The sequence below is a fragment of the Uranotaenia lowii genome, chromosome 3 (genome assembly GCF_029784155.1).
Source record: "Uranotaenia lowii strain MFRU-FL chromosome 3, ASM2978415v1, whole genome shotgun sequence".
Classification (NCBI taxonomy): domain Eukaryota; kingdom Metazoa; phylum Arthropoda; class Insecta; order Diptera; family Culicidae; genus Uranotaenia; species Uranotaenia lowii.
In genome coordinates, this window is record NC_073693.1 from 234,085,686 (window position 1) to 234,107,017 (window position 21,332).

Sequence of the window (21,332 nt, forward strand, 5' to 3'; positions counted from 1 at the left end):
TTGCATAGGATCGATTCGAGTTGAGAAGGTATAGGAGGTGGTAAGAAAGTTCCCTCATGAAGATTATTATAACCATTTTTTAATCATTCCAACGCTGAAAGATGCCAGCAGGTCGTGGAAGCATCCTTATCTTTGAAGCCAACGGTCATGAGATCGATCAAATTTAATGGTCTATTTTTGTCTTGGTACATCTTCAATTATCACATTTTTCAAAGGCGATGGCAGGTATTAGAGAAACAGGAGATCTCAAAGAAAGAAAGATGAGCCGTAAATATAATGATTTTTTTTAAATGCATGATATTGACGGCTTTTGATTTTTCTTTTTTTTATATCTCATGTATCTTTAATACTTTCAATCTCCTTTGTAAATTTTATTTTTTTGCATATTTTATAGTATTTGGAACCTGAATCAAAAGGCGTCTGGAAGCAGAAAATCAGGTCATTTAAAATTGTTTTTAAATTTGAAAGTATCAATAAAACTTAAGTTTTGAGCTGCATAGGACGTCCTTCAGATCAACGCTTGCTCTTTGTAGTTCTCCAAATGAATGAATGAATGAATGAATGAATGAATGAATGAATGAATGAATGAATGAATGAATGAATGAATGCATGAATGAATGAATGAATGAATGAATGAATGAATGAATGAATGAATGAATGAATGAATGAATGAATGAATGAATGAATGAATGAATGAATGAATGAATGAATGAATGAATGAATGAATGAATGAATGAATGAATGAATGAATGAATGAATGAATGAATGAATGAATGAATGAATGAATGAATGAATGAATGAATGAATGAATGAATGAATGAATGAATGAATGAATGAATGAATGAATGAATGAATGAATGAATGAATGTGTTTGATACTTACCGTGCGAATGTACAACCCTGCAATTGATGAGTGAGGATTTGATTATATTTTGTGAGATGGACTGAGGAGGGAGGAAAAGCGATAACTAGTGCTAACGAGCCACCCGACGACGACCTATTGTTGCCCAGCCAACCTGCTCGTGATCACCAGTTGCCACCCGAGTCTAGAGCCGATTGGTTTGTGCGCGAACGCCGATCTGGCCAGTTTTTTTTATATAAGTTTTCATAATTTTAAAAGTTGATCGAAAATTAAAAGTTAATAGTTGCATGAAATTGCATGCCCTTTTTAATACGAGGAATCGAAAAATCCTCCCGGAATACAAGAAAAATCAAATCGGTGAATAGTCCGATAACGTGCGGTGGCAGCGACTTGGAACTCCGCCATTGTTCCTCTGCATGCGGTCTTGGTTGGGGAATTCTGAGCCAAACGGACAACGGCAAAGGTTGGGATAGGACGAGACGCTTTCGAAGGAACCAACCCAGGTAATCGGTCCTATATCCAACCATTTGGTCCTTCGAACCGGATGACCTGGACCTCGGAGCGGTTTTGTAATTCCGGAAGGTAACGCCATTTTGCACGCTAACTGGTCTGGTGCTATTGTTCGGTCGGAACAATCGGGCGACTCCATTGGTATTCCTGGTTTGGCGTAGTATCGCCATCTTCAACACCACACACATCGTGCTCGTTTGATTGGGCAATTTGGATCTACGGTCGGTTGATCACAAGGGTGATCTGGTTTACGGTGCCCAAGCGAAACGCAGCAGATTCGAAGGAGCTTACTGGTCGGTTTGGTACAGCGCATCGGTTCATCGTGTGGCACGGTTTCGGGAAACGGTCGGTTTCCACTGGGTCGGTGTCGATTGGTTCGGCAGCAGGGTTCGAGAGCGGACAAAGGTTCGGTAAGGTGGCAACTATACAACGCAGGTTCAACGTAGTGGTTCTACAAGGTTGGCTCGGGTAAGCATCAACAACGGGTCGAATAGCTTATAAACCAGTCCATCTCAAATTTCCCACTCGGTTCGGTTGGATCAACTGATTTCATTTTCATCAACATTCAACATTCCTCACAACATTCATCAATCAACTCTCATCAATGAAATTCATCAATCAACTCTAATTCCAACAATCTTCGAGCAACTTTAGTGAAATTTTCGAAGTGTTTTCCGACCGTGGTGGTACTGCAGTGGTTCTGCATTTATGTACTGAAAATTGTTAATTTGTGTCGGATTTTTTGTGTTTCATGTTTGTGAATGAGAAAATTTATTCTAATAGTGTATGAAGTTTATTGGATCGAATTTTATCATCAACTGCATTTTTAAATAAAATACTGAAACATAATTTTCGTTGATTACACTTTTTGCGTGTGAAGCCCTGGGTGTGTTACCGACTGGAATTTAAGTCTCATTCGTTGGTTGAAAACAAACTGGAGTTAAGATTCTCTTTGGAACATTTTGTTGAAACAAATTGGTGCTAAGGTTCACTTTGTTGGTTTTTGATTGGAAAAGTCCAAAATGCCTCCCAAGGTATCCAAGTCAAGCAGTCTAAAGACTTTGCGGGTTAAATTGTCGGAAACTATTACGGATTTCGAAGATATAAGAAAGTTTATCTCAATTATCGGAGAAACTACCACGTGCAGTCAGGTTAAGGTGAGACTGGAAAGGCTTGACGATTTGTGGGAGAGATTTAGCGATACGATTATCGAAGTGAAAACTCATGAAGATTTTGTTGCGGAAGATTTTAACTTTTCTAAGGAACGCCAAGATGTTAGCGATTTGTACTATGAGGCCAAGGCTGTGTTGATGGATAAGCTTAAAGAGCTGCAGGAGCCTTTTGTCGATAGTGTTGATCAGAGGTGCAAAGAGATCCCTACATGTAGCATGCAGCGCACGACTTTTAGCCGATTCTAACAGACCGACGTCAGCCACGAAAGAATCGTCTTGCAAAGTTACAGACTGATTCTTTCTCCCTTATGTGCAGAACGTCGAACGTGTCTGCAAGTAAAAGCCAACCGCGCGGTAAAATCCTTTGACTGCATGTTCCGAAAATTACAAACGATTCTCCGAAGTTAGGAACAGTTGCAAACTTGCAAGCCCGAAGATAAAATCCCTTGAGCCGAACAGAAAGAATCATTTCCGAAGATAGCTACAGTCTGCAAGTTGCTTGCATGCAGCGCGATGATGCGATGTAGGGGAACATGCCCTATTATGCGCCACCTAAGCGAATCGCTGATTTTCTATGTATTCCACGTACAAATTGTGTTAAAAATGGGTGCAATCGTTGAAGAAAAGTGTTTTCTACAAATGCCTATGATTTTTTATTACTCAAATTGCTATAGTTCCTTCAAAAACTTGATTTTTAAAAACCATATTCAAAGCCACAGAACAAAACTGTGTTGCAAATACGCGCCGCTGTGTATTCAACACGCGCCTAGCAGCCGAACACACCCGAAAGCAGCCGAAGACCGAAAACACACCAATACTTACAGACACTTTGACTGAAAAGAAAACCAAAATGGACTAATCAAAATTTAAAAAAATGGAAAAGTAGAGTTTTTGGGCTGAATTAACGCTCAAAATATGGTTTTAGACTTTTTGTTAATTTTCAATGAAAATTGGCCTTTTTGAAAAATGTATGCTATTTTCAGCCTACTACGATTGGCGCGTTATAACGAGCACATGGGCCGTGATAGAACATACCCATAAAAAGCATACCTTTGCGAGTTCATTATGATTTTTCAGCATAAAATCATAGTTTAGATTCTCCCCTATCGATGTGTCAGAAAATATTGTCTTATTCGTTTTTCCCTGCTTGGTGACACCTTATTGAAAGTGTTTTAAAATTTAGATCGAAATGAAGAAAAACCTAAATTGTGAAATTATTACGACACAGGGGCATTTTAAGGAAAAATTCATACTTGCCATGACCAATCACAGCATTTAAAACAAATTGGTAACATTTTGCAGGCTTAAAATGTTTCAGAATCTTCAAAACAAGGGTGGCGCGTATTAGCCACATGGGGCGTTATATGAACTTTTCCCCTACGTTTGCAAACTTGCAAGTTACAGACAGAACCGTAGACCCGTTCTTGTGCGGTTCGATTTGATCCACCCCAACCCAACCTAAAACCGAACCGAATCCATGGCATGGTGTAAGAAAATGATAGGCCGAGGTGCCGTCGACTATCCATTCAGTTGCCGTTCAGCCAGCGAAGCGGCATGCCGTACGACAAGAGCAAGGACATGTTGAAGTTGTTATTGTTGGTGCCTTCGTGTTCGTTTCGTTTTCTTCTAAGACGGATTCGAAAGGAAGTGGTGCCCAAATTTTATTTGAATTTTCAATTATCATACCAGGGTGATTGATATAAATTATCAAAGCAAATACAAGCAAATTTGTTTTGATTATAACTTTGTCATTTTACAAGTTATTTATAAACACAAAGTTGTTAATTAAAACTGATCCAAACTCTGTTGGAAAATCATCTATATTGTTTTATAACAGAGCTGCCTTAAAATTCTTTAAAGTTTCGTTCCGAAAAATTCAATCGATTCTCCAAAGGCAGGATCAGTTGATTAGTAGGATCACAGATTAAATTGTGTGAATTTCAATTTTAGAATTCAGTTTCATTTGCTTAGACATGTATAAGAATCACGTCATCTTTACCAAGTTATCTACAGTTTTTACAGAAAGTTTTTACAGATCGGTACAAAACTCAATAGAAATTCAGTGCTTGCTCGTCGTCATTCCAACCTTGAACTCAAAAACTTCACACACTGTTTGATTCGAATCTTCTGTCAAAGTTTTATAACTTGTTTTTAATTAATTTCCCGTCCTGAACTCGAATTTTTGGTCAGATTTTGTCTATCGCATCCAGTATTACTGATAAGGCTTTTAAAAATCAGTGCTATGATAAATCAATTACTGTCTATATATTATTTTTTACTTCTTTGCTGAAGACTGTAAAGCGTTTTAAGTTATACTTTGAAAAATATCTATAATTCATTTTGGTATAAAATTTCATCAGAATTTCGTCTCAACAGAAGGAAGAAAAAATTTCTTTTACTTCAAAGCCAAAATTACTTGCAGTCTTCGTAGAAACTTAAATTTTAAAAATCTTACTCAACGGTTGCTATTTATCTCAGATATTACGAAACTGCTTATAAAAAGCTGGACGTTTCACGGTTAAACATATCACGCTTTCGCCCATCAATCAGTCAATTGCATAATCTTCAAAATAAGAAGTATGGAAACTGAATAAATTATTGATTTATGTTTCAAAGTCAGCAACTTATGTACTTTTTATCAAAATAAATTGACTAAAGGATTAACATGAATGAACATTTTCATACAAATCGGAATTTTTTATTCAAGTTTTTAAAACTGTTTGCGTATCTTTCGTAACGAACTTTTGAAATCTGCCACTTTTAAGTTTAACTTCGCGAGAACTACTATGAAGAATTTTTGCAAAAGGCTTTGATAAGTATCTCAAATATCAAAATTTAAATAAAACAAGTCCAAAAAAGTAGATTTTCAAACAACTGCTGAATCACATATTTGAAAAACGCTGAATCACATTAAAAAAACGCTTTGATACGAAATATGAATTAATGGCATGAAATCAAATAACATCGTGTTTAAAGTTTGAAGTGACAGTGAGCACTTAGCTTATTTAATAGAACTATGAACGGTAATGTGTATCAACTCCATTTCATTTTACAACGGTGACCAAAAAAGGCACTCAGCTCGATCATTTTATGTTAACCTGATTTTCTTTGATTTTTCTTTTCAAGCTCCTTGAATTTGTGAATGTTGGCAACCCTGCTCTCAATACTGAATCTTTAATATGTGATTCTATTTTATCAAGTGATCCTATCCATGGAGAATGGATTGAATTTTTCGGGCCGCAGCTGTGTTATAAAACAATAAAGATGATTTTCCAACATTTTTAAGATAAGCTTTTATTAACACTTTTGTATTCATAAATAACTTGTAAGATGACAAAGTTATAATCAAAACAAACTAGTTTTTATTTGCTTTGATGATTTATCTTAAACACCCTAGAATGATCATTGAAAACTCAAATAAAATTTGGGCACCACTTCCTTTCGAATCCGTCTTAGAAGGAAACGAAACGAGCACGAAGGCACCAACAACAACAACAACTCCAACATGTCCTTACTTCTGTAGTACGGCGGCGCGCCGAGTGTTTTGCAGACAGCCATGTACATACGCTACACACGCACGCTTCGATGGCTGAACGGCAACTGAATTGATGGTCGGTGGCTGTGGCCAGAGATGCCAATGTGCCTGATTTTTCAGGCGTTGCCTGATTTTTCGAGGCTCTGCCTGACAACCTGATAAGTCATTGATTTTCCCTGATTTTTGAAAATATGCCTGATTTTGCCTGATTTTTGCGAATGTTATGAAAAATGGGTAGTAAGGAACTGGAGTAGGTACCGTAGCTGAAGTGAAAAAGTGAAAATGTGGCTGAATCAAAGCAATCGAAAGATTCCCGTTAATTCTTATTACAAAAGAGAATTGAAGGGAATCTTTTGATTGCTTTGATGCAGTAGAGTTATTCATCTAAGTAGGCTCACAACACATGATGGAGTGAAAATGTGGAGAGATGATCAAAAAAAAAAAAAAAAGGTCATCACTTTGAGCGTACTTTCCGTTACTTTTACGTTGCCTGATTTTGCCTGATTTTTATTTCGCAAGTTCCCTGATTATTGAAAATAAATGTTGGCAACCCTGGCTGTGGCTCTTCGGCCTATCACTTTCTTTCTCCATGGATTCGGTTCGGTCGGTCCTACCTAGGTTAGTGGAACGAATCCAACCGCACAAGAACGAGTCCACCGTCCTGTAACTTGTAAGTTGCAAATTTGCAAACGTACATCGCATCATCGCGCTGCATGCAAGCAACTTGCAGACTGTAGCTATCTTCGGAAATGATTCTTTCTGTTCGGCTCAAGGGATTTTATCTTCGGGCTTGCAAGTTTGAAATTTTCGTAACGTGCAGTCATCGCGACTTTTACTTGCAGACACGTTCGACGCTCTGCACGTAAGGGAAATAGAATCAGTCTGCAACTTTGCAAGATGATTTTTTCGGAGCTGACGTCGGGCTGTTAGAATCGGCACTGCATGTTTCATGATGGGATCTCTTCGCACCTCTGGTGTTGATCGCTTGAATGATTCGGCTGCCCATCATACACTAGATCATGTTCGGTTACCACAAATAAAATTGCAGACATTTAGCGGGAACATTGATGAATGGATGAGCTTTCGTGATCTGTATACTTCTCTCATTCACTGGAAAACTGATCTTCCAGATGTAGAGAAGTTTCATTATCTGAAGGGCTGTCTGCAAGGTGAGCCAAAGAGTTTGGTCGATTCTCTACAAATTACCCGAGCAAATTATCAGGTGGCTTGGGATCTTTTGGTCAAGCGTTACAATAATAGTAAGTTGTTGAAGAAGAAACAAATTCCAGCTTTATTTAGGCTTCCTCAACTTACAAAAGAATCCCCATCGGAATTGCACAGTTTGGTTGAAGATTTTCAAAAAGCGGTTCAAATTTTAGATCAGGCAGTCCAATCTGCTGATTACAAGGATTTGCTGTTGATACATTTGCTAACGAGTCGTTTAGATCCAGTTACTCGTCGCAGTTGGGAAGAACACTCGGCATCTGAGGAACAAGAGACAATTTCCCAGCTTATGGATTTTCTTCAGAAAAGGGTCACTGTTTTGGAGTCTTTACCGGTTAAATCTGCAGATACTAAATTCGCTCAGCAGCATTCTTCGAAGTTTCGGTTACCATTTGTAAAAACAAGCTACGGATCCTTCCAAACTTCAGGTTCAAATTGCCCCATGTGTTCTGGTGGTCACTTCTTATATGAGTGTGCTGAGTTTAAAAAACTAAACGCAACGGAAAGGGACTCGGTCTTGTTGAAACAAGAGTTGTGTCGAAATTGTCTTCGAGCTGGGCACCAGTCAAGGGAATGCAAATCAAAATTCTCTTGTCGGAATTGCAAGGGACGTCATCACACCTTGGTTTGCTCTCGAGATGGTAAAGGAAATATTGCAAGCACAAGTTGCTCAAATTATCGGAACCACGGAAATTCGGTAAATTCGGCAAGCATAGAGTCAGATGAGTCAGTGAACGTCACGTCAGTGTCGGCGTCAGGTGTGGAGCGTCCGTCTACGGTTTTACTAGCTACGGCGGTGGTTTGGTTGGAAGATGAATATGGTCGGAAGGTTCCGGCAAGAGCACTTCTCGATTCCGGGTCGGAATGCAATTTTGCAACGGAAAGATTGAGTCAGCTAATCAAGGCAAGTCGGAAAAAGGTGTCGGTTACTGTGCAAGGGATTGGTCAATCAAATGCACAGGTGAAGCAACAAATTCGAGCAAAATTACGGTCGAGAGTGTCGGACTTTTCTCTAACAACGGATTTTCTAGTTTTCCCTAAGGTTACTGCAAACTTACCAACGCAATCGGTTGATATTTCGGGCTGGAGAATGCTCCAGGAAATAACTTTGGCAGACCCAGCATTTTTCACATGCAGATCAGTAGACCTTGTGTTGGGAATCGAATCATTTTTCTCGTTCTTCAAATCAGGTCAGGAAATTTCTCTGGGCAACAACCTCCCAACACTGATTGAGTCTGTTTTTGGATGGGTGATTTGCGGTGGTCAATCTCTATCAAGCAAAAGTGACCAAATCACCTGTAATGTGTCAGTTTCGGAAACTATAGAGGACATGGTTTCACGGTTTTGGTTGAGCGAGGAAATAGATGTTGGTCCCAGTTTTTCGCCTGAAGAAGCACGCTGTGAAGAGATTTTTAAAAAAGACGTTCAACGTTCGGAAGATGATCGGTATATTGTCAGTTTACCAAGGAATGAGTCTGTCATTCAGCGTTTGGGTGAATCAAAGAGAATCGCGATGGACCGTCTCAAGGGTACAGAGCGCAGGTTAGCTTGGAATCCTGTTTTATATGAAGAATATCATAAATTTATGAATGAGTACATACAGTTGGGTCATATGCGAAAGGTTGAGGAAAGGGATGCCAAAAAGCGGTGCTTTCTTCCACATCACCCAGTTCTGAAAGAGGCCAGCACAACGACTAAAGTTCGTGTTGTCTTCGACGCAAGTTGCAAAACTTCTTCAGGCGTTTCTTTGAATGAGGCTTTGCTGCTGGGTCCGACAATTCAACAAGATCTTCGCTCCATTATTTTGCGCAGTCGGACAAGACAAATCATGATCGTTTCAGACGTCGAAAAAATGTTTCGGCAAGTTTATGTCAGGCAGGAAGATCGGCCTCTACAATGCATTCTTTGGAGAGGTTCTCCAGAAGAGGAAATAAACGTCTACGAAATGAATACGGTCACATATGGTACGAAGCCAGCTCCATTCTTAGCAACTAGGGCCCTGAAACAATTAGCCATTGATGAAAGAGAAAACTACTCAAAGGCAGCACAGGTACTGTGCAACGATGTCTATATGGATGACGTTATAACCGGAGCAGACACAACGGAAGAAGCGATTATTTTGCGTCAGGAACTCGACTCAATCATGAAAGCAGGTGGATTTTTACTTCGGAAATGGGCTTCGAATAGTCCTGAAGTATTGAAAGGAGTTTCACAGCAGAACTTAGCGATCAAGGTATCAGACGAAATCCTTTTGGACCCAGACCCGTCAGTTACTACGCTTGGTTTAGTTTGGAGACCAAAGTCAGACGTTTTGAAACTTAAATTTCAAATTCCACGGTTAGAGTTGACGGAACAGTTAACGAAAAGGAAAATCTTGTCAGTTATAGCGTCTTTGTTTGACCCACTGGGCCTGGTTGGAGCTGCCATTACGACAGCAAAAATTTTCCTACAATTACTTTGGACTTACGAAGATAGTAATGGTAAAAAATTGGATTGGGATTCACCTCTACCTAAAAAGGTGGGTAAGGAATGGTGGAAATTTTATGAACAATTTCCCTTGCTACAAGAAATTACTATCAATCGTTGCTTAATCATTCCTAATGCTGTTTTAGTGGAAATACATTGTTTTTCGGATGCGTCAGTGAAGGCTTTTGGCACGTGTGCTTACGTGAAAAGCAAAGATGCAGAAGGCATTGTTTGGATACGGTTGGTCAGTTCTAAATCCAAGGTTGCACCACTGAAGTGTCAGTCGATTCCACGTTTGGAGCTGTGTGGCGCTTTGATGGCTGCCCAACTCTACCAAAAGCTAGCAGAATCACTTGAAATATCGTGTAAGGTATATTTTTGGACAGACTCTTCGTGCGTCTTGCGATGGCTGGAATCGACACCCTCCACATGGACTACGTACGTCGCAAACCGAGTTTCTAAAATTCAATTTATAACAGAAGGCCACACTTGGAGTCATGTTGCAGGAGTTGATAATCCAGCGGATATTATTTCTCGCGGAATTTATCCAGAATCTATTTTAGAAAATTCACTATGGTAGAAGGGACCCAGTTGATTAAGTCATGACCCAGAATTTTGGCCTAAATCTGTCTTGCAATCGTCTAATGAAGTTGAAGAAGAAAGATGTCGGAAAACTGTTGCTAACATTTCCGCACCGTTAGCAGACTTCAACGACTGGTATATTAGTCATCACGCCACATATACGAAGTTAATACGAAGAACAGCGTACTATTTGCGACTCATGAAATTGTTAAAACTGCCCAAAGAGATGCGCAAGAACTCAGGATTTTTATCCACAGCTGAACTAGAGGTGGCAGAACACAGTTTAGTTTCCCGAGTGCAACGTGAAACGTTTCCCAATGAATGGAAAGCTTTGTCATCTGATCAGGTTGTTGCATGTAAATCCCCTCTACGTTGGTTCAATCCTTACATTTCTCCTGAAGATGGGATCATGAGAATTGGTGGCAGATTAAGTCATTCACAAGAATCAGCTGATACAAAGCACCAGATTATCCTACCAGCTAAACACCCTTTCACACAGAAGCTGATAGAACACTACCACGAAAAGCTGATGCATGCGGGCCCTCAACTTATGCTAGCTGTAATTAGGCTGAAATACTGGCCCCTTGGTGGACGAAATTTAATTAGGTTTGTTGTTCATCGGTGTATGAGATGCTTCAAATCAAAACCGTTGTTAGTTCAGCAGCAAATGGGTGACCTCCCCCCTGCTCGGGTTACACCGTCAAGAGCATTCTGCAAAACCGGAATTGATTATTTCGGTCCTGTTCTTATAAGACCAGGACCCAGGAGAGTAGCAGTAAAGGCCTATGTCGCTGTCTTTGTCTGCATGGCGGTAAAGGCAGTACATTTAGAGCTAGTGTCAGACTTATCGACAGGAAGATTCCTTCAAGCTCTGAGAAGATTTTTTGGGCGCAGAGGAAAATGCCAAGAAATATTCTCAGATAATGGGACTAACTTTGTGGGAGCCAAGAACTACCTTCAAGATCTCAGGCATCTTTTGCAAAATAAAGATTTCCAAGAGAAGGTTTCGAAGGAATGCGCCAATGATGGAATCAAATGGCATTTTAATCCCCCAAGTGGTCCGCACTTTGGTGGCTTATGGGAGTCAGCTGTTAAGTCTGCAAAACAACATCTTTTCAAGGTCATGAAGGAAACAGCGCTCTCGATTGAAGACATGACAACACTTCTGGTTCAGGTAGAAGCCTGCCTGAATTCCAGACCATTAACTAAGATGTCTGATGACCCTGACGATCTCGAACCATTGACGCCTGCTCATTTTTTAATTGGTTCATCACTCCAGTCGATTCCTGAAGAAGAGCTGGTAAATATTCCCTTTAACCGCCTTGATGCAATCCGATCCATTCAGAAAAATCTTCAGAATTTCTGGAAGCGCTGGAAAATGGAATATTTAAATCTACTACAAGGAAGAACAAAGCGTTGGCGTCCGGCAGTGTCGATAGATGTTGGTCGATTGGTCGTAATCCACGAAGATCATCTTCCGCCACTTAAGTGGAAAATGGGAAGAATTCACGAGGTTCATCCGGGAGAAGATGAGATTGTGAGAGTAGTCACACTTAAAACAGAAAAGGGATTTGTGAAGCGTCCAGTTGAGAAAATATGTTTACTGCCGATTTCGGAATCGAATGATTTGAACGAAATGTCGTCATCAAAATTATGAAAAGGTCAGGAAGATAGAGTCTGTTTACTGTCAGAATGTGTATGATTGATAGTCAGAAATAAAGTTTGTTTGTTTTGACTGAGGTGAAGAAATAAAAGAATAATTTGAGCCTGTATAGAAGTCTGAAAGTTAGTGTCAGAAATGTCTGAATAACTGTGAGAAAGGTCTCTGTTTGAAAAGCATGAGTATGCTTTGGTCAGATTGGAAAAAAAAGATGTCGGTTTGTCAAAATGATTGATGTTTTTTAAAAGGGTTGATGAATGATTCAGAAAATGCTGCATTTTCAGGGTGGGTGCGGATGTTTGATACTTACCGTGCGAATGTACAACCCTGGAATTGATGAGTGAGGATTTGATTATATTTTGTGAGATGGACTGAGGAGGGAGGAAAAGCGATAGCTAGTGCTAACGAGCCACCCGACGACGACCTATTGTTGCCCAGCCAACCTGCTCGTGATCACCAGTTGCCACCCGAGTCTAGAGCCGATTGGTTTGTGCGCGAACGCCGATCTGGCCAGTTTTTTTATATAAGTTTTCATAATTTTAAAAGTTGATCGAAAATTAAAAGTTAATAGTTGCATGAAATTGCATGCCCTTTTTAATACGAGGAATCGAAAAATCCTCCCGGAATACAAGAAAAATCAAATCGGTGAATAGTCCGATAACGTGCGGTGGCAGCGACTTGGAACTCCGCCATTGTTCCTCTGCATGCGGTCTTGGTTGGGGAATTCTGAGCCAAACGGACAACGGCAAAGGTTGGGATAGGACGAGACGCTTTCGAAGGAACCAACCCAGGTAATCGGTCCTATACCCAACCAGAATGAATGAATGAATGAATGAATGAATGAATGAATGAATGAATGAATGAATGAATGAATGAATGAATGAATGAATGAATGAATGAATGAATGAATGAATGAATGAATGAATGAATGAATGAATGAATGAATGAATGAATGAATGAATGAATGAATGAATGAATGAATGAATGAATGAATGAATGAATGAATGAATGAATGAATGAATGAATGAATGAATGAATAATGAATGAATGAATAATGAATGAATGAATGAATGAATGAATGAATGAATGAATGAATGAATGAATGAATGAATGAATGAATGAATGAATGAATGAATGAATGAATGAATGAATGAATGAATGAATGAATGAATGAATGAATGAATGAATGAATGAATGAATGAATGAATGAATGAATGAATGAATGAATGAATGAATGAATGAATGAATGAATGAATGAATGAATGAATGAATGAATGAATGAATGAATGAATGAATGAATGAATGAATGAATGAATGAATGAATGAATGAATGAATGAATGAATGAATGAATGAATGAATGAATGAATGAATGAATGAATGAATGAATGAATGAATGAATGAATGAATGAATGAATGAATGAATGAATGAATGAATGAATGAATGAATGAATGAATGAATGAATGAATGAATGAATGAATGAATGAATGAATGAATGAATGAATGAATGAATGAATGAATGAATGAATGAATGAATGAATGAATGAATGAATGAATGAATGAATGAATGAATGAATGAATGAATGAATGAATGAATGAATGAATGAATGAATGAATGAATGAATGAATGAATGAATGAATGAATGAATGAATGAATGAATGAATGAATGAATGAATGAATGAATGAATGAATGAATGAATGAATGAATGAATGAATGAATGAATGAATGAATGAATGAATGAATGAATGAATGAATGAATGAATGAATGAATGAATGAATGAATGAATGAATGAATGAATGAATGAATGAATGAATGAATGAATGAATGAATGAATGAATGAATGAATGAATGAATGAATGAATGAATGAATGAATGAATGAATGAATGAATGAATGAATGCATGAATGAATGAATGAATGAATGAATGAATGAATGAATGAATGAATGAATGAATGAATGAATTAATGAATGAATGAATGAATGAATGAATGAATGAATGAATGAATGAATGAATGAATGAATTAATGAATGAATGAATGGATGAATGAATGAATGAATGAATGGATGAATGAATGAATGAATGTATGAATGAATGAATGAATGAATGAATGAATGAATGAATGTATGAATGAATGTATGAATGAATGAATGAATGAATGAATGAATGAATGAATGAATCAATGAATGAATGAATGAATGAATCAATGAATGAATGAATGAATGAATGAATGAATGAATGAATGAATGAATGAATGAATGAATGAATGAATGAATGAATGAATGAATGAATGAATGAATGAATGAATGAATGAATGAATGAATGAATGAATTAATGAATGAATGAATGAATGAATGAATGAATGAATGAATGAATGAATGAATGAATGAATGAATGAATGAATTAATGAATGAATGAATGGATGAATGAATGAATGAATGAATGGATGAATGAATGAATGAATGTATGAATGAATGAATGAATGAATGAATGAATGAATGAATGTATGAATGAATGTATGAATGAATGAATGAATGAATGAATGAATGAATGAATGAATCAATGAATGAATGAATGAATGAATCAATGAATGAATGCATGAATAAATTTGTAATGAATCTCTCTTACCAATAAATAGATCAGTCAGTCCACATACATATGTTTTACAATTACTGAATTTTGAAAAAGCCTGATTGTTATATTTTTGACACTTATTCACTTCTTTAAAAAAAATACCTACTTGATTAGTTCTGAACGATTCAACTTGCACAATACTCCAAACGAGACGTGCTTCCGCAAAATCCCAACCGAAAGTCGATACTTTTGGCTGGGAAAGTGAAGGGACCCCAAAAAAAATATTTATAAGATCTTGAAGACCGAACCGAGTGAACAAAATACTATCAGCTGCCGGCATTAGCTTGGCCAGCCTCCTCGAGAGCTGCCCCAGCCAGTTGCCAGCCATAATTCAAAGGTACCCAAACGAAACTTTCATTCGACATGCGACGACTGCAGCTAGAAAATTATCACATTCCTCACGTTAGGACTTGTTGAGTTTAAAATTGTTTTTTGACGATAAATCTCAAATAAATTGTGTTACGTTTTCCCAAGAAATAAATATTTTAAGTCTGAGTGCTGATATTTATGCTTTGAAGAATGTTATAAAAACTGGAAGAATCGAAAAAGGATTACACGTTCTAGCATTCCCACCAGGCTCAAGGGACGTCCTAGAATCATATTTTCATTTTCGCAGATTTCAGTAACTACACACTTTCGCCGGAGCGAGCGCTCTGAAGTGCAACTCAAGTACCATCCCGATCTTCGAATGCCAGCTCAAGTATCATTTCGTTTGGATAATTTAATTAAAATTTATTGTTCATTCAAATATTCCATTTCAAGTCTCGAATCCACCGGAGAATGTTCTCCGGGCCTGAGAAATGCCATTCGGTTGAATGGCCGAAAGTCGGATGGAACTGAACTAGTACCTTTTCTAACTATTTAGTCAATGGACCGGGCCTGATGTTTGCCAGGCAGATCGAGAACGAGAAAACGAGCTTCCGTTGTCGGGCTGGCCGAGGAGAATTAGTATGCATCAATTGGGCGGACTTGCTCGATTCTGACACGAAATGCCCATTGAGTTTGAATGTTCGCAAATGAAGAAAGCATTTGATTCATTTTTGTGCAAATCAGAGAGATGAGTTCTTGTACCGATAGCAATTAGAAGAAAACCCATTCACAAACGAACAGCAACGCGCCTTAACTGGCACCGGCGAAAATGAAAATGTTGCAAGCTCTAAAGTAGGAACATACATAAGTACTTACTTCAGTGCTTTAGCTTGTTGTAACTTTTCAGAACAGATCTTGTAAAATACAGAGGTGGAGGAGGAGAGTGCTTTATAGTTTCCAACAAACACCTTCCTTTACTTTACAAAGCTTCAGCCTTTGATTGCATTAATCAATAGACTTAGTTATAGTGAGCCTATTTGTAATATTTATTTAAAACAAAAGTTTTTCTCGTTTGAATTAATTGGGCATGAGAAATGAATGACATCCTGGTGTTAAAATCCTTATGATCAAATAAAAAAAAGTTTGAATTAATCACTATAGAAATGTTTGAGAAAAAAAGCTACTACAGGCTATTTTAAGGTAAGAAAAAACACCCTCAATTGTTCCTCCCCGAATCTATCCGTATTCCTTCGAGATATTTTGATTGGCATGAGTTGACAATATAGACAGGCTATCATCAACAGCGAGGGACAGAATTTGGGTGTGTACATGTTCAAAGCAGAGATACCAACCTGGTCGGTCCAGAGAAGGAAAACTTTTCCCGGCCTTCCTCCTTCCACTTCCGGAACATCAGGCCGCGACATCCCCAATAACATGCGACTGGACTTGGACCTGGAACGAGAACAAATTTCCGCCGCGATGTTCCCAGGAGTAATCAATTTTCTCGGGTTTTTATGCTGTTGTACATCGTCTTTTAATGTCCAGTTTTTTTATGAACTGTACTGGGCGTGCTGCTGCACACAGGTATTCCCGGAGCTCTCGAGCGAACTCAGCGAACACGGACAGTGGAGTTTACCTTTCTCTATCCGGTCAGATGAGAAAAACAAAATTATATCATGCTGGGATATTTTCATATTCATTTTTATTATCAAAATGAGATATAATTAAGTAATCGTGGGATGTTTAATTTTCTCAAATTATATCAAATAGTTCATTTTTTACGGAATTTAAAGCCCAATGGGTTCATTCATCCCAAACAAACAGTTCATGGAAGGAAAACTAGATTATATCACCCTCCGATAACATTATATCAAGATAAAAACTCAATCAGATATAATAATGACCACAAAAAAAAAGACAAAAATGCAATTTTGCATATAAGCTTTCAGACTATTTTGGTTTGCTCTTAAATATTTGTAAGCAATGTGGTTTTGCCTCCTGTCCTGCAACCAGAGATGCCAATGTGCCTGATTTTCCAGGGTTTGCCTAATTTTTCGTGGCTCTGCCGGACAACCTGATAAGCCATTGAATTTCCCTGATTCTTTAAAATATGGCTGGTTTTGACTGATTTTTGTGAATGTGATGAAAAATGGGTAGTAAGGAACTGGATAAGGTATCATAGCTGAAGTTGAAAAGTGAAAATGTGGCTAAAACAAAGCAATCGAAAGATTCCCTTTAATTCTTATTTCAAAAAGGGAATTAAAGGGCATTTTGCGATTACTTTGATTTAGTAGAAATATTCAACTAAGTAGATTCACAACACATATGAAAAAGAAAATGTAGAGTGATGACCAAAAAAAAAAGATTTTGCCTGATTTTGTCTGATTTTACCTGATTTTTATTTCATCAATTCCCTGATTTTTGAAAAAAAATGATGGCAACCCTGCCTGCAACACTTATGCAATGTTTAAAACTTTTAGACAGTGGTATTAAAATAAAATTTAAATGGTTTTAAATTCTAGAATCAATAATTAAGACTTAACTTTCTCTTTGACGAGATTTGCTTTAAAAGGGGAGATAAGGGCATAATGGCCACCTTAATAAGGACGCTAATTTAACTATAGAAAACAGCTATGATTTGTGAGTTGGGGTATTTCGGGGGAATATGCACCTGCTAAGGAAAATGACCAAGTATGCGGAATGCATAAGCTGAGCACCCGAATACATTGCAATATATGCTTCGTGTTTCTATCTTCTACTCATATTCTGTCAATAATATTACTTCTTATTGTAAAAACTATGAAAACATTCGATTTTTTACTAACGTTTTTAAATCCAACCTTTGAAATCATTGGATGTTAAACGCCCTAGTGTAGGAAAATGATGCTCCAAAACATTGGATCAAAACGACTCAAAAACAACACAATATTCACAGTGAAAATATAATAATTATGTTATTTGATTCGGAAAAAAAGTGGTAAAAATATTTTTTTCCATGTTTATCTACACATAAAAGCAAGTGGTTTGTTAACATTTCTCAATTAAAAAATTTAAATTTTTTGAATTTTTTACTTTATTTTGAACTATGTCAGTTTCAACCAAAGTTTTCTGCTGCTTTTGACGACAAATTATAGAACCGCTTCGATTTTTAGTGCACGATATTTACTCAAATCCGAACGAAAGTTATAATTATTGATAAAACTTTAGCGACTGTTGTTTGTTAATTTTGGAAAATTTTTGGCTTTCAGTCAAATTCTTAAGAAAAACAGCGTTTTCCTATTTCATCCGACGTTTCGGCGTAATGTATTTCGCCCTGAAGAAGGCGAAATACATTACGCCGAAACGTCGGATGAAATAGGAAAACGCTGTTTTTCTTAAGAATTTGACTGAAAGCCAAAAATTTTCCAAAGTTATAATTATTATGCATTCTAATGATAATTTAAGACTAAGCAAAGAAGAAGATCGATACGTCATTTCGATTATCGATGTTTTTGTTTACATCTTACCGAACAGCACTTTGAGAGGAGGGCGATTTGTCCATAAATTGAAGGATTACTACAGTTTTTCAACAATTGATAATTCAAATATATAATTAGAAAAATCAATAAAATCAATGGTGAGAATGTTTTAAGCAATCATCTTGGTGTAAAAGCTTATTTCATTTTATCACTTTTTACAACTTAAGTGATGGATAGCCACCACAAAATTTAATTTGATTGTTATTCTTGTTTAAATGAATATCTGGAAATCATTTTTATTAAAATTACAAGGTATTGGTTTTAAGAACACATTTGTGTAAAAAAAACCCGCTAAAAACTTCGCAAATCTCCAAAATTTATTAAAATCGTTGGCGTTTTACCCCGCTAGGGCTTTATGGACAGAAGTACCCTGCTTCATTGTTTCGTGTTCAGACACTAAAATAGCCTTTTTCCTGATGGGCTTAAACATCAAAAGTAGAAAAATACCTTTAAAAATGCATTTACATTTAGGATAAATGCACTGCCCAGCAAACATTTTAGTTGGAATATAAGAGATTCAAAAGACGTATTCAAATATATATACCATCAAAAATAGTCGTATATAAGTTAAAAAAAGGCCATATAGCCATAAAAGTGGAGGCAATATACATTCTTTTTCGTTAGCTCAAATCCATTATTTCATAATATACAGCATTCTCTATAGAAATCATGGCACAGTGTACATATAACTTGTTCAATTGTGCTATAGTGTCGAATGATTTAAAAGCATTCGACTGTATCGTATATTACCTCGTAAATCATTCAATACAATCGTAAATGAAGTATTTCGTCTTATCTACGAACAATTTATCAAGTTACTCGTACAATATTACGATGTATAGCGTAATATACGGTATAGTTAGCGATCTATTCCCCGAACAGTATAGAACATAACATCGATACGTATACGATAGAACCATATATATTATACCTAATAAAATTTCTTAAACACGCCATTATGATTCTAGATTGCCTATCTAATATCGTATATTTTGGAATCCGATCGTACATCATCACGCACCTGGCAACTTCTTGAATTGGTTGCCAAATTTTACATCGTAACGATGTACAGTCAATGATTTCATTCTTTATTAAGTGGAGTCCAAACAATTCGAACATGTTTTTAACTCCAAATGTTAAAGGAAGTTTACATTCAAGAACACAAATTTTTGCTGTTCGATAACAATTTTCATTATTTCATGTATATATTGATGAAAATTCTTTCAAAAGGCAACACTGATCAAACCAAAACATCGTTCCTGTTTCCGCCGTGATTTTGTATGGTATCTATTTTATTTTGTCCGTCGTTTAACAATGTTTTCGGTCGCGCAAATCATAGAGAACCAGCGGTTCAAGGTTATCAATGTGCCGTCGTCGTGGATTCAACACGGAATCCTCAAATGGCCAAAGTTGTCAAATGAGAAGATAGAGAAGCTACGTGTAAGTGGAACTCCTTATTTCGGATCCACGAGAAGTATTCCTGCGATCGTTAGTCGTCGATATCGTAATTTTGATAGCGCGGAAGCTGCTGCAGATGCCATGACCAATACGGAGGTGTCGGATTTGGACAACAAAAAGGCAACCCTGAAAGCTTTGAAAACGAAAGATAGGAAACTAAAACCAGGCAAAAACTATAATGCCTTGTTTTCTGGTAAGTATTATCTAACTAAAACTCAAACAAATGATTTTTATTTTCATATATTCAATTTTCCAGAGTTGAAGAACGAAACTGCAACCGTTTCTTCTGAGCAGGAATCAAGCTTTCAAAGCGGTTTCGAGTCAAGCAATGCACAACAATGCAATATTACACCTGATACCATAGATAATAACTCATCTGAGCTGATGGTTATTCCATGCGAAATTCCTGAAATTTTGACCTCGTTTGATGGAGACATTATCATAGAGGATGCAAGCGGAATTCAATACCAAAATAGTGCTCCTCAGCAAACTGAAGGTATAAGTGAAAAAAACTTCTTGATCCATAAGAGCACCTCTTCAAAATTGTTTCATTTTAGGTGCCAATGAGTCATCGACAATTCCACAAAATGGTGTTATTTATTTGGATGTCCCACCAGCTGCCTATGAACCGTCAGATCAAGGTAATTGATTTAAATTTAAAATATACTTCAAAAGCCTAATCCGTTTAGGCACTTGCCACGCGAAATTGTTGCTGCGGCATATCAAAAGTCTCCTACATTTCTCGGGAGGTTTAAAACATGTTTCAAGTCTCTCGAGAAATGTTGGAGTCTATGGTTCGTTGCAGCAACTAAAACGCGTATTGAGACTCTTGCTGTGAAGAAGGGTTAAGGCAGATATTTTTAACATTTTTTCTTTCTAGCTACATCTTTACCAGATACCATAGACGCTAAATTGGTCCAGATTGAAAACAATTTGAAAGCCTTCATAAAAATGACGATAGATGAATGTTTCAAGGAGAACTTCTGCAAGTTCATCTCAATTATGGAGATTCAAAGCAAACAAACTAATTCGAAGCAAGACACAGCTATTCCGGTTGATACGGAACCAGTGGAGTTCCACAAGCGGATAATGGATGAGAAGCAACTGTTGGATTTTAACGCATCTTTGGCCAATGAAAATCGACGTAAGGAATACGTAAGTGTAAATATTTTATTGAACTAGTTTCCCAGAAATTATACAGTTATTTCAAAATAAATATTACTTTCTTTTTAGTTGCAACATTCGAGAAAAATCATAATCACCAACTCCTATTATGAAAAAGGAGATGATGCTGTGTACCTTATCGCGGACCTTTTTTTTGAACGAGAATTTTGGACCAAGTTTACTTGGACTGGAATAAGTCGTTCAAATAATAAATCAAAGCGTGGACTTCGAGAATTTGG

General features: G+C 37.2%; 1 protein-coding gene across 1 annotated transcript; it reads left to right on the plus strand.

The window, feature by feature from the left end:
- Positions 1-2,393: 2,393 nt before the first annotated feature.
- On the plus strand, positions 2,394-21,111 carry LOC129753177 (uncharacterized). The gene is made up of 6 exons (XM_055748971.1): positions 2,394-2,723; positions 7,127-9,782; positions 19,811-20,122; positions 20,186-20,425; positions 20,487-20,570; positions 20,810-21,111. The coding sequence occupies exons 1-6, from the start codon at positions 2,394-2,396 to the stop codon at positions 21,109-21,111; spliced, it is 3,924 nt and encodes a 1,307-aa protein (XP_055604946.1).
- The last annotated feature ends 221 nt before the right edge of the window (positions 21,112-21,332 follow it).

Bases quoted from the DNA above. Each gene is read 5' to 3' on its own strand.
- LOC129753177 (XM_055748971.1), top strand. From the start codon at position 2,394: ATGCCTCCCAAGGTATCCAAGTCAAGCAGTCTAAAGACTTTGCGGGTT. The intron at 2,724-7,126 runs GTTGATCAGAGG...ATAAAATTGCAG, and splicing joins AGGAGCCTTTTGTCGATAGT to ACATTTAGCGGGAACATTGA. The intron at 9,783-19,810 runs GTAAAAAATTGG...CGCAAATCATAG, and splicing joins GACTTACGAAGATAGTAATG to AGAACCAGCGGTTCAAGGTT.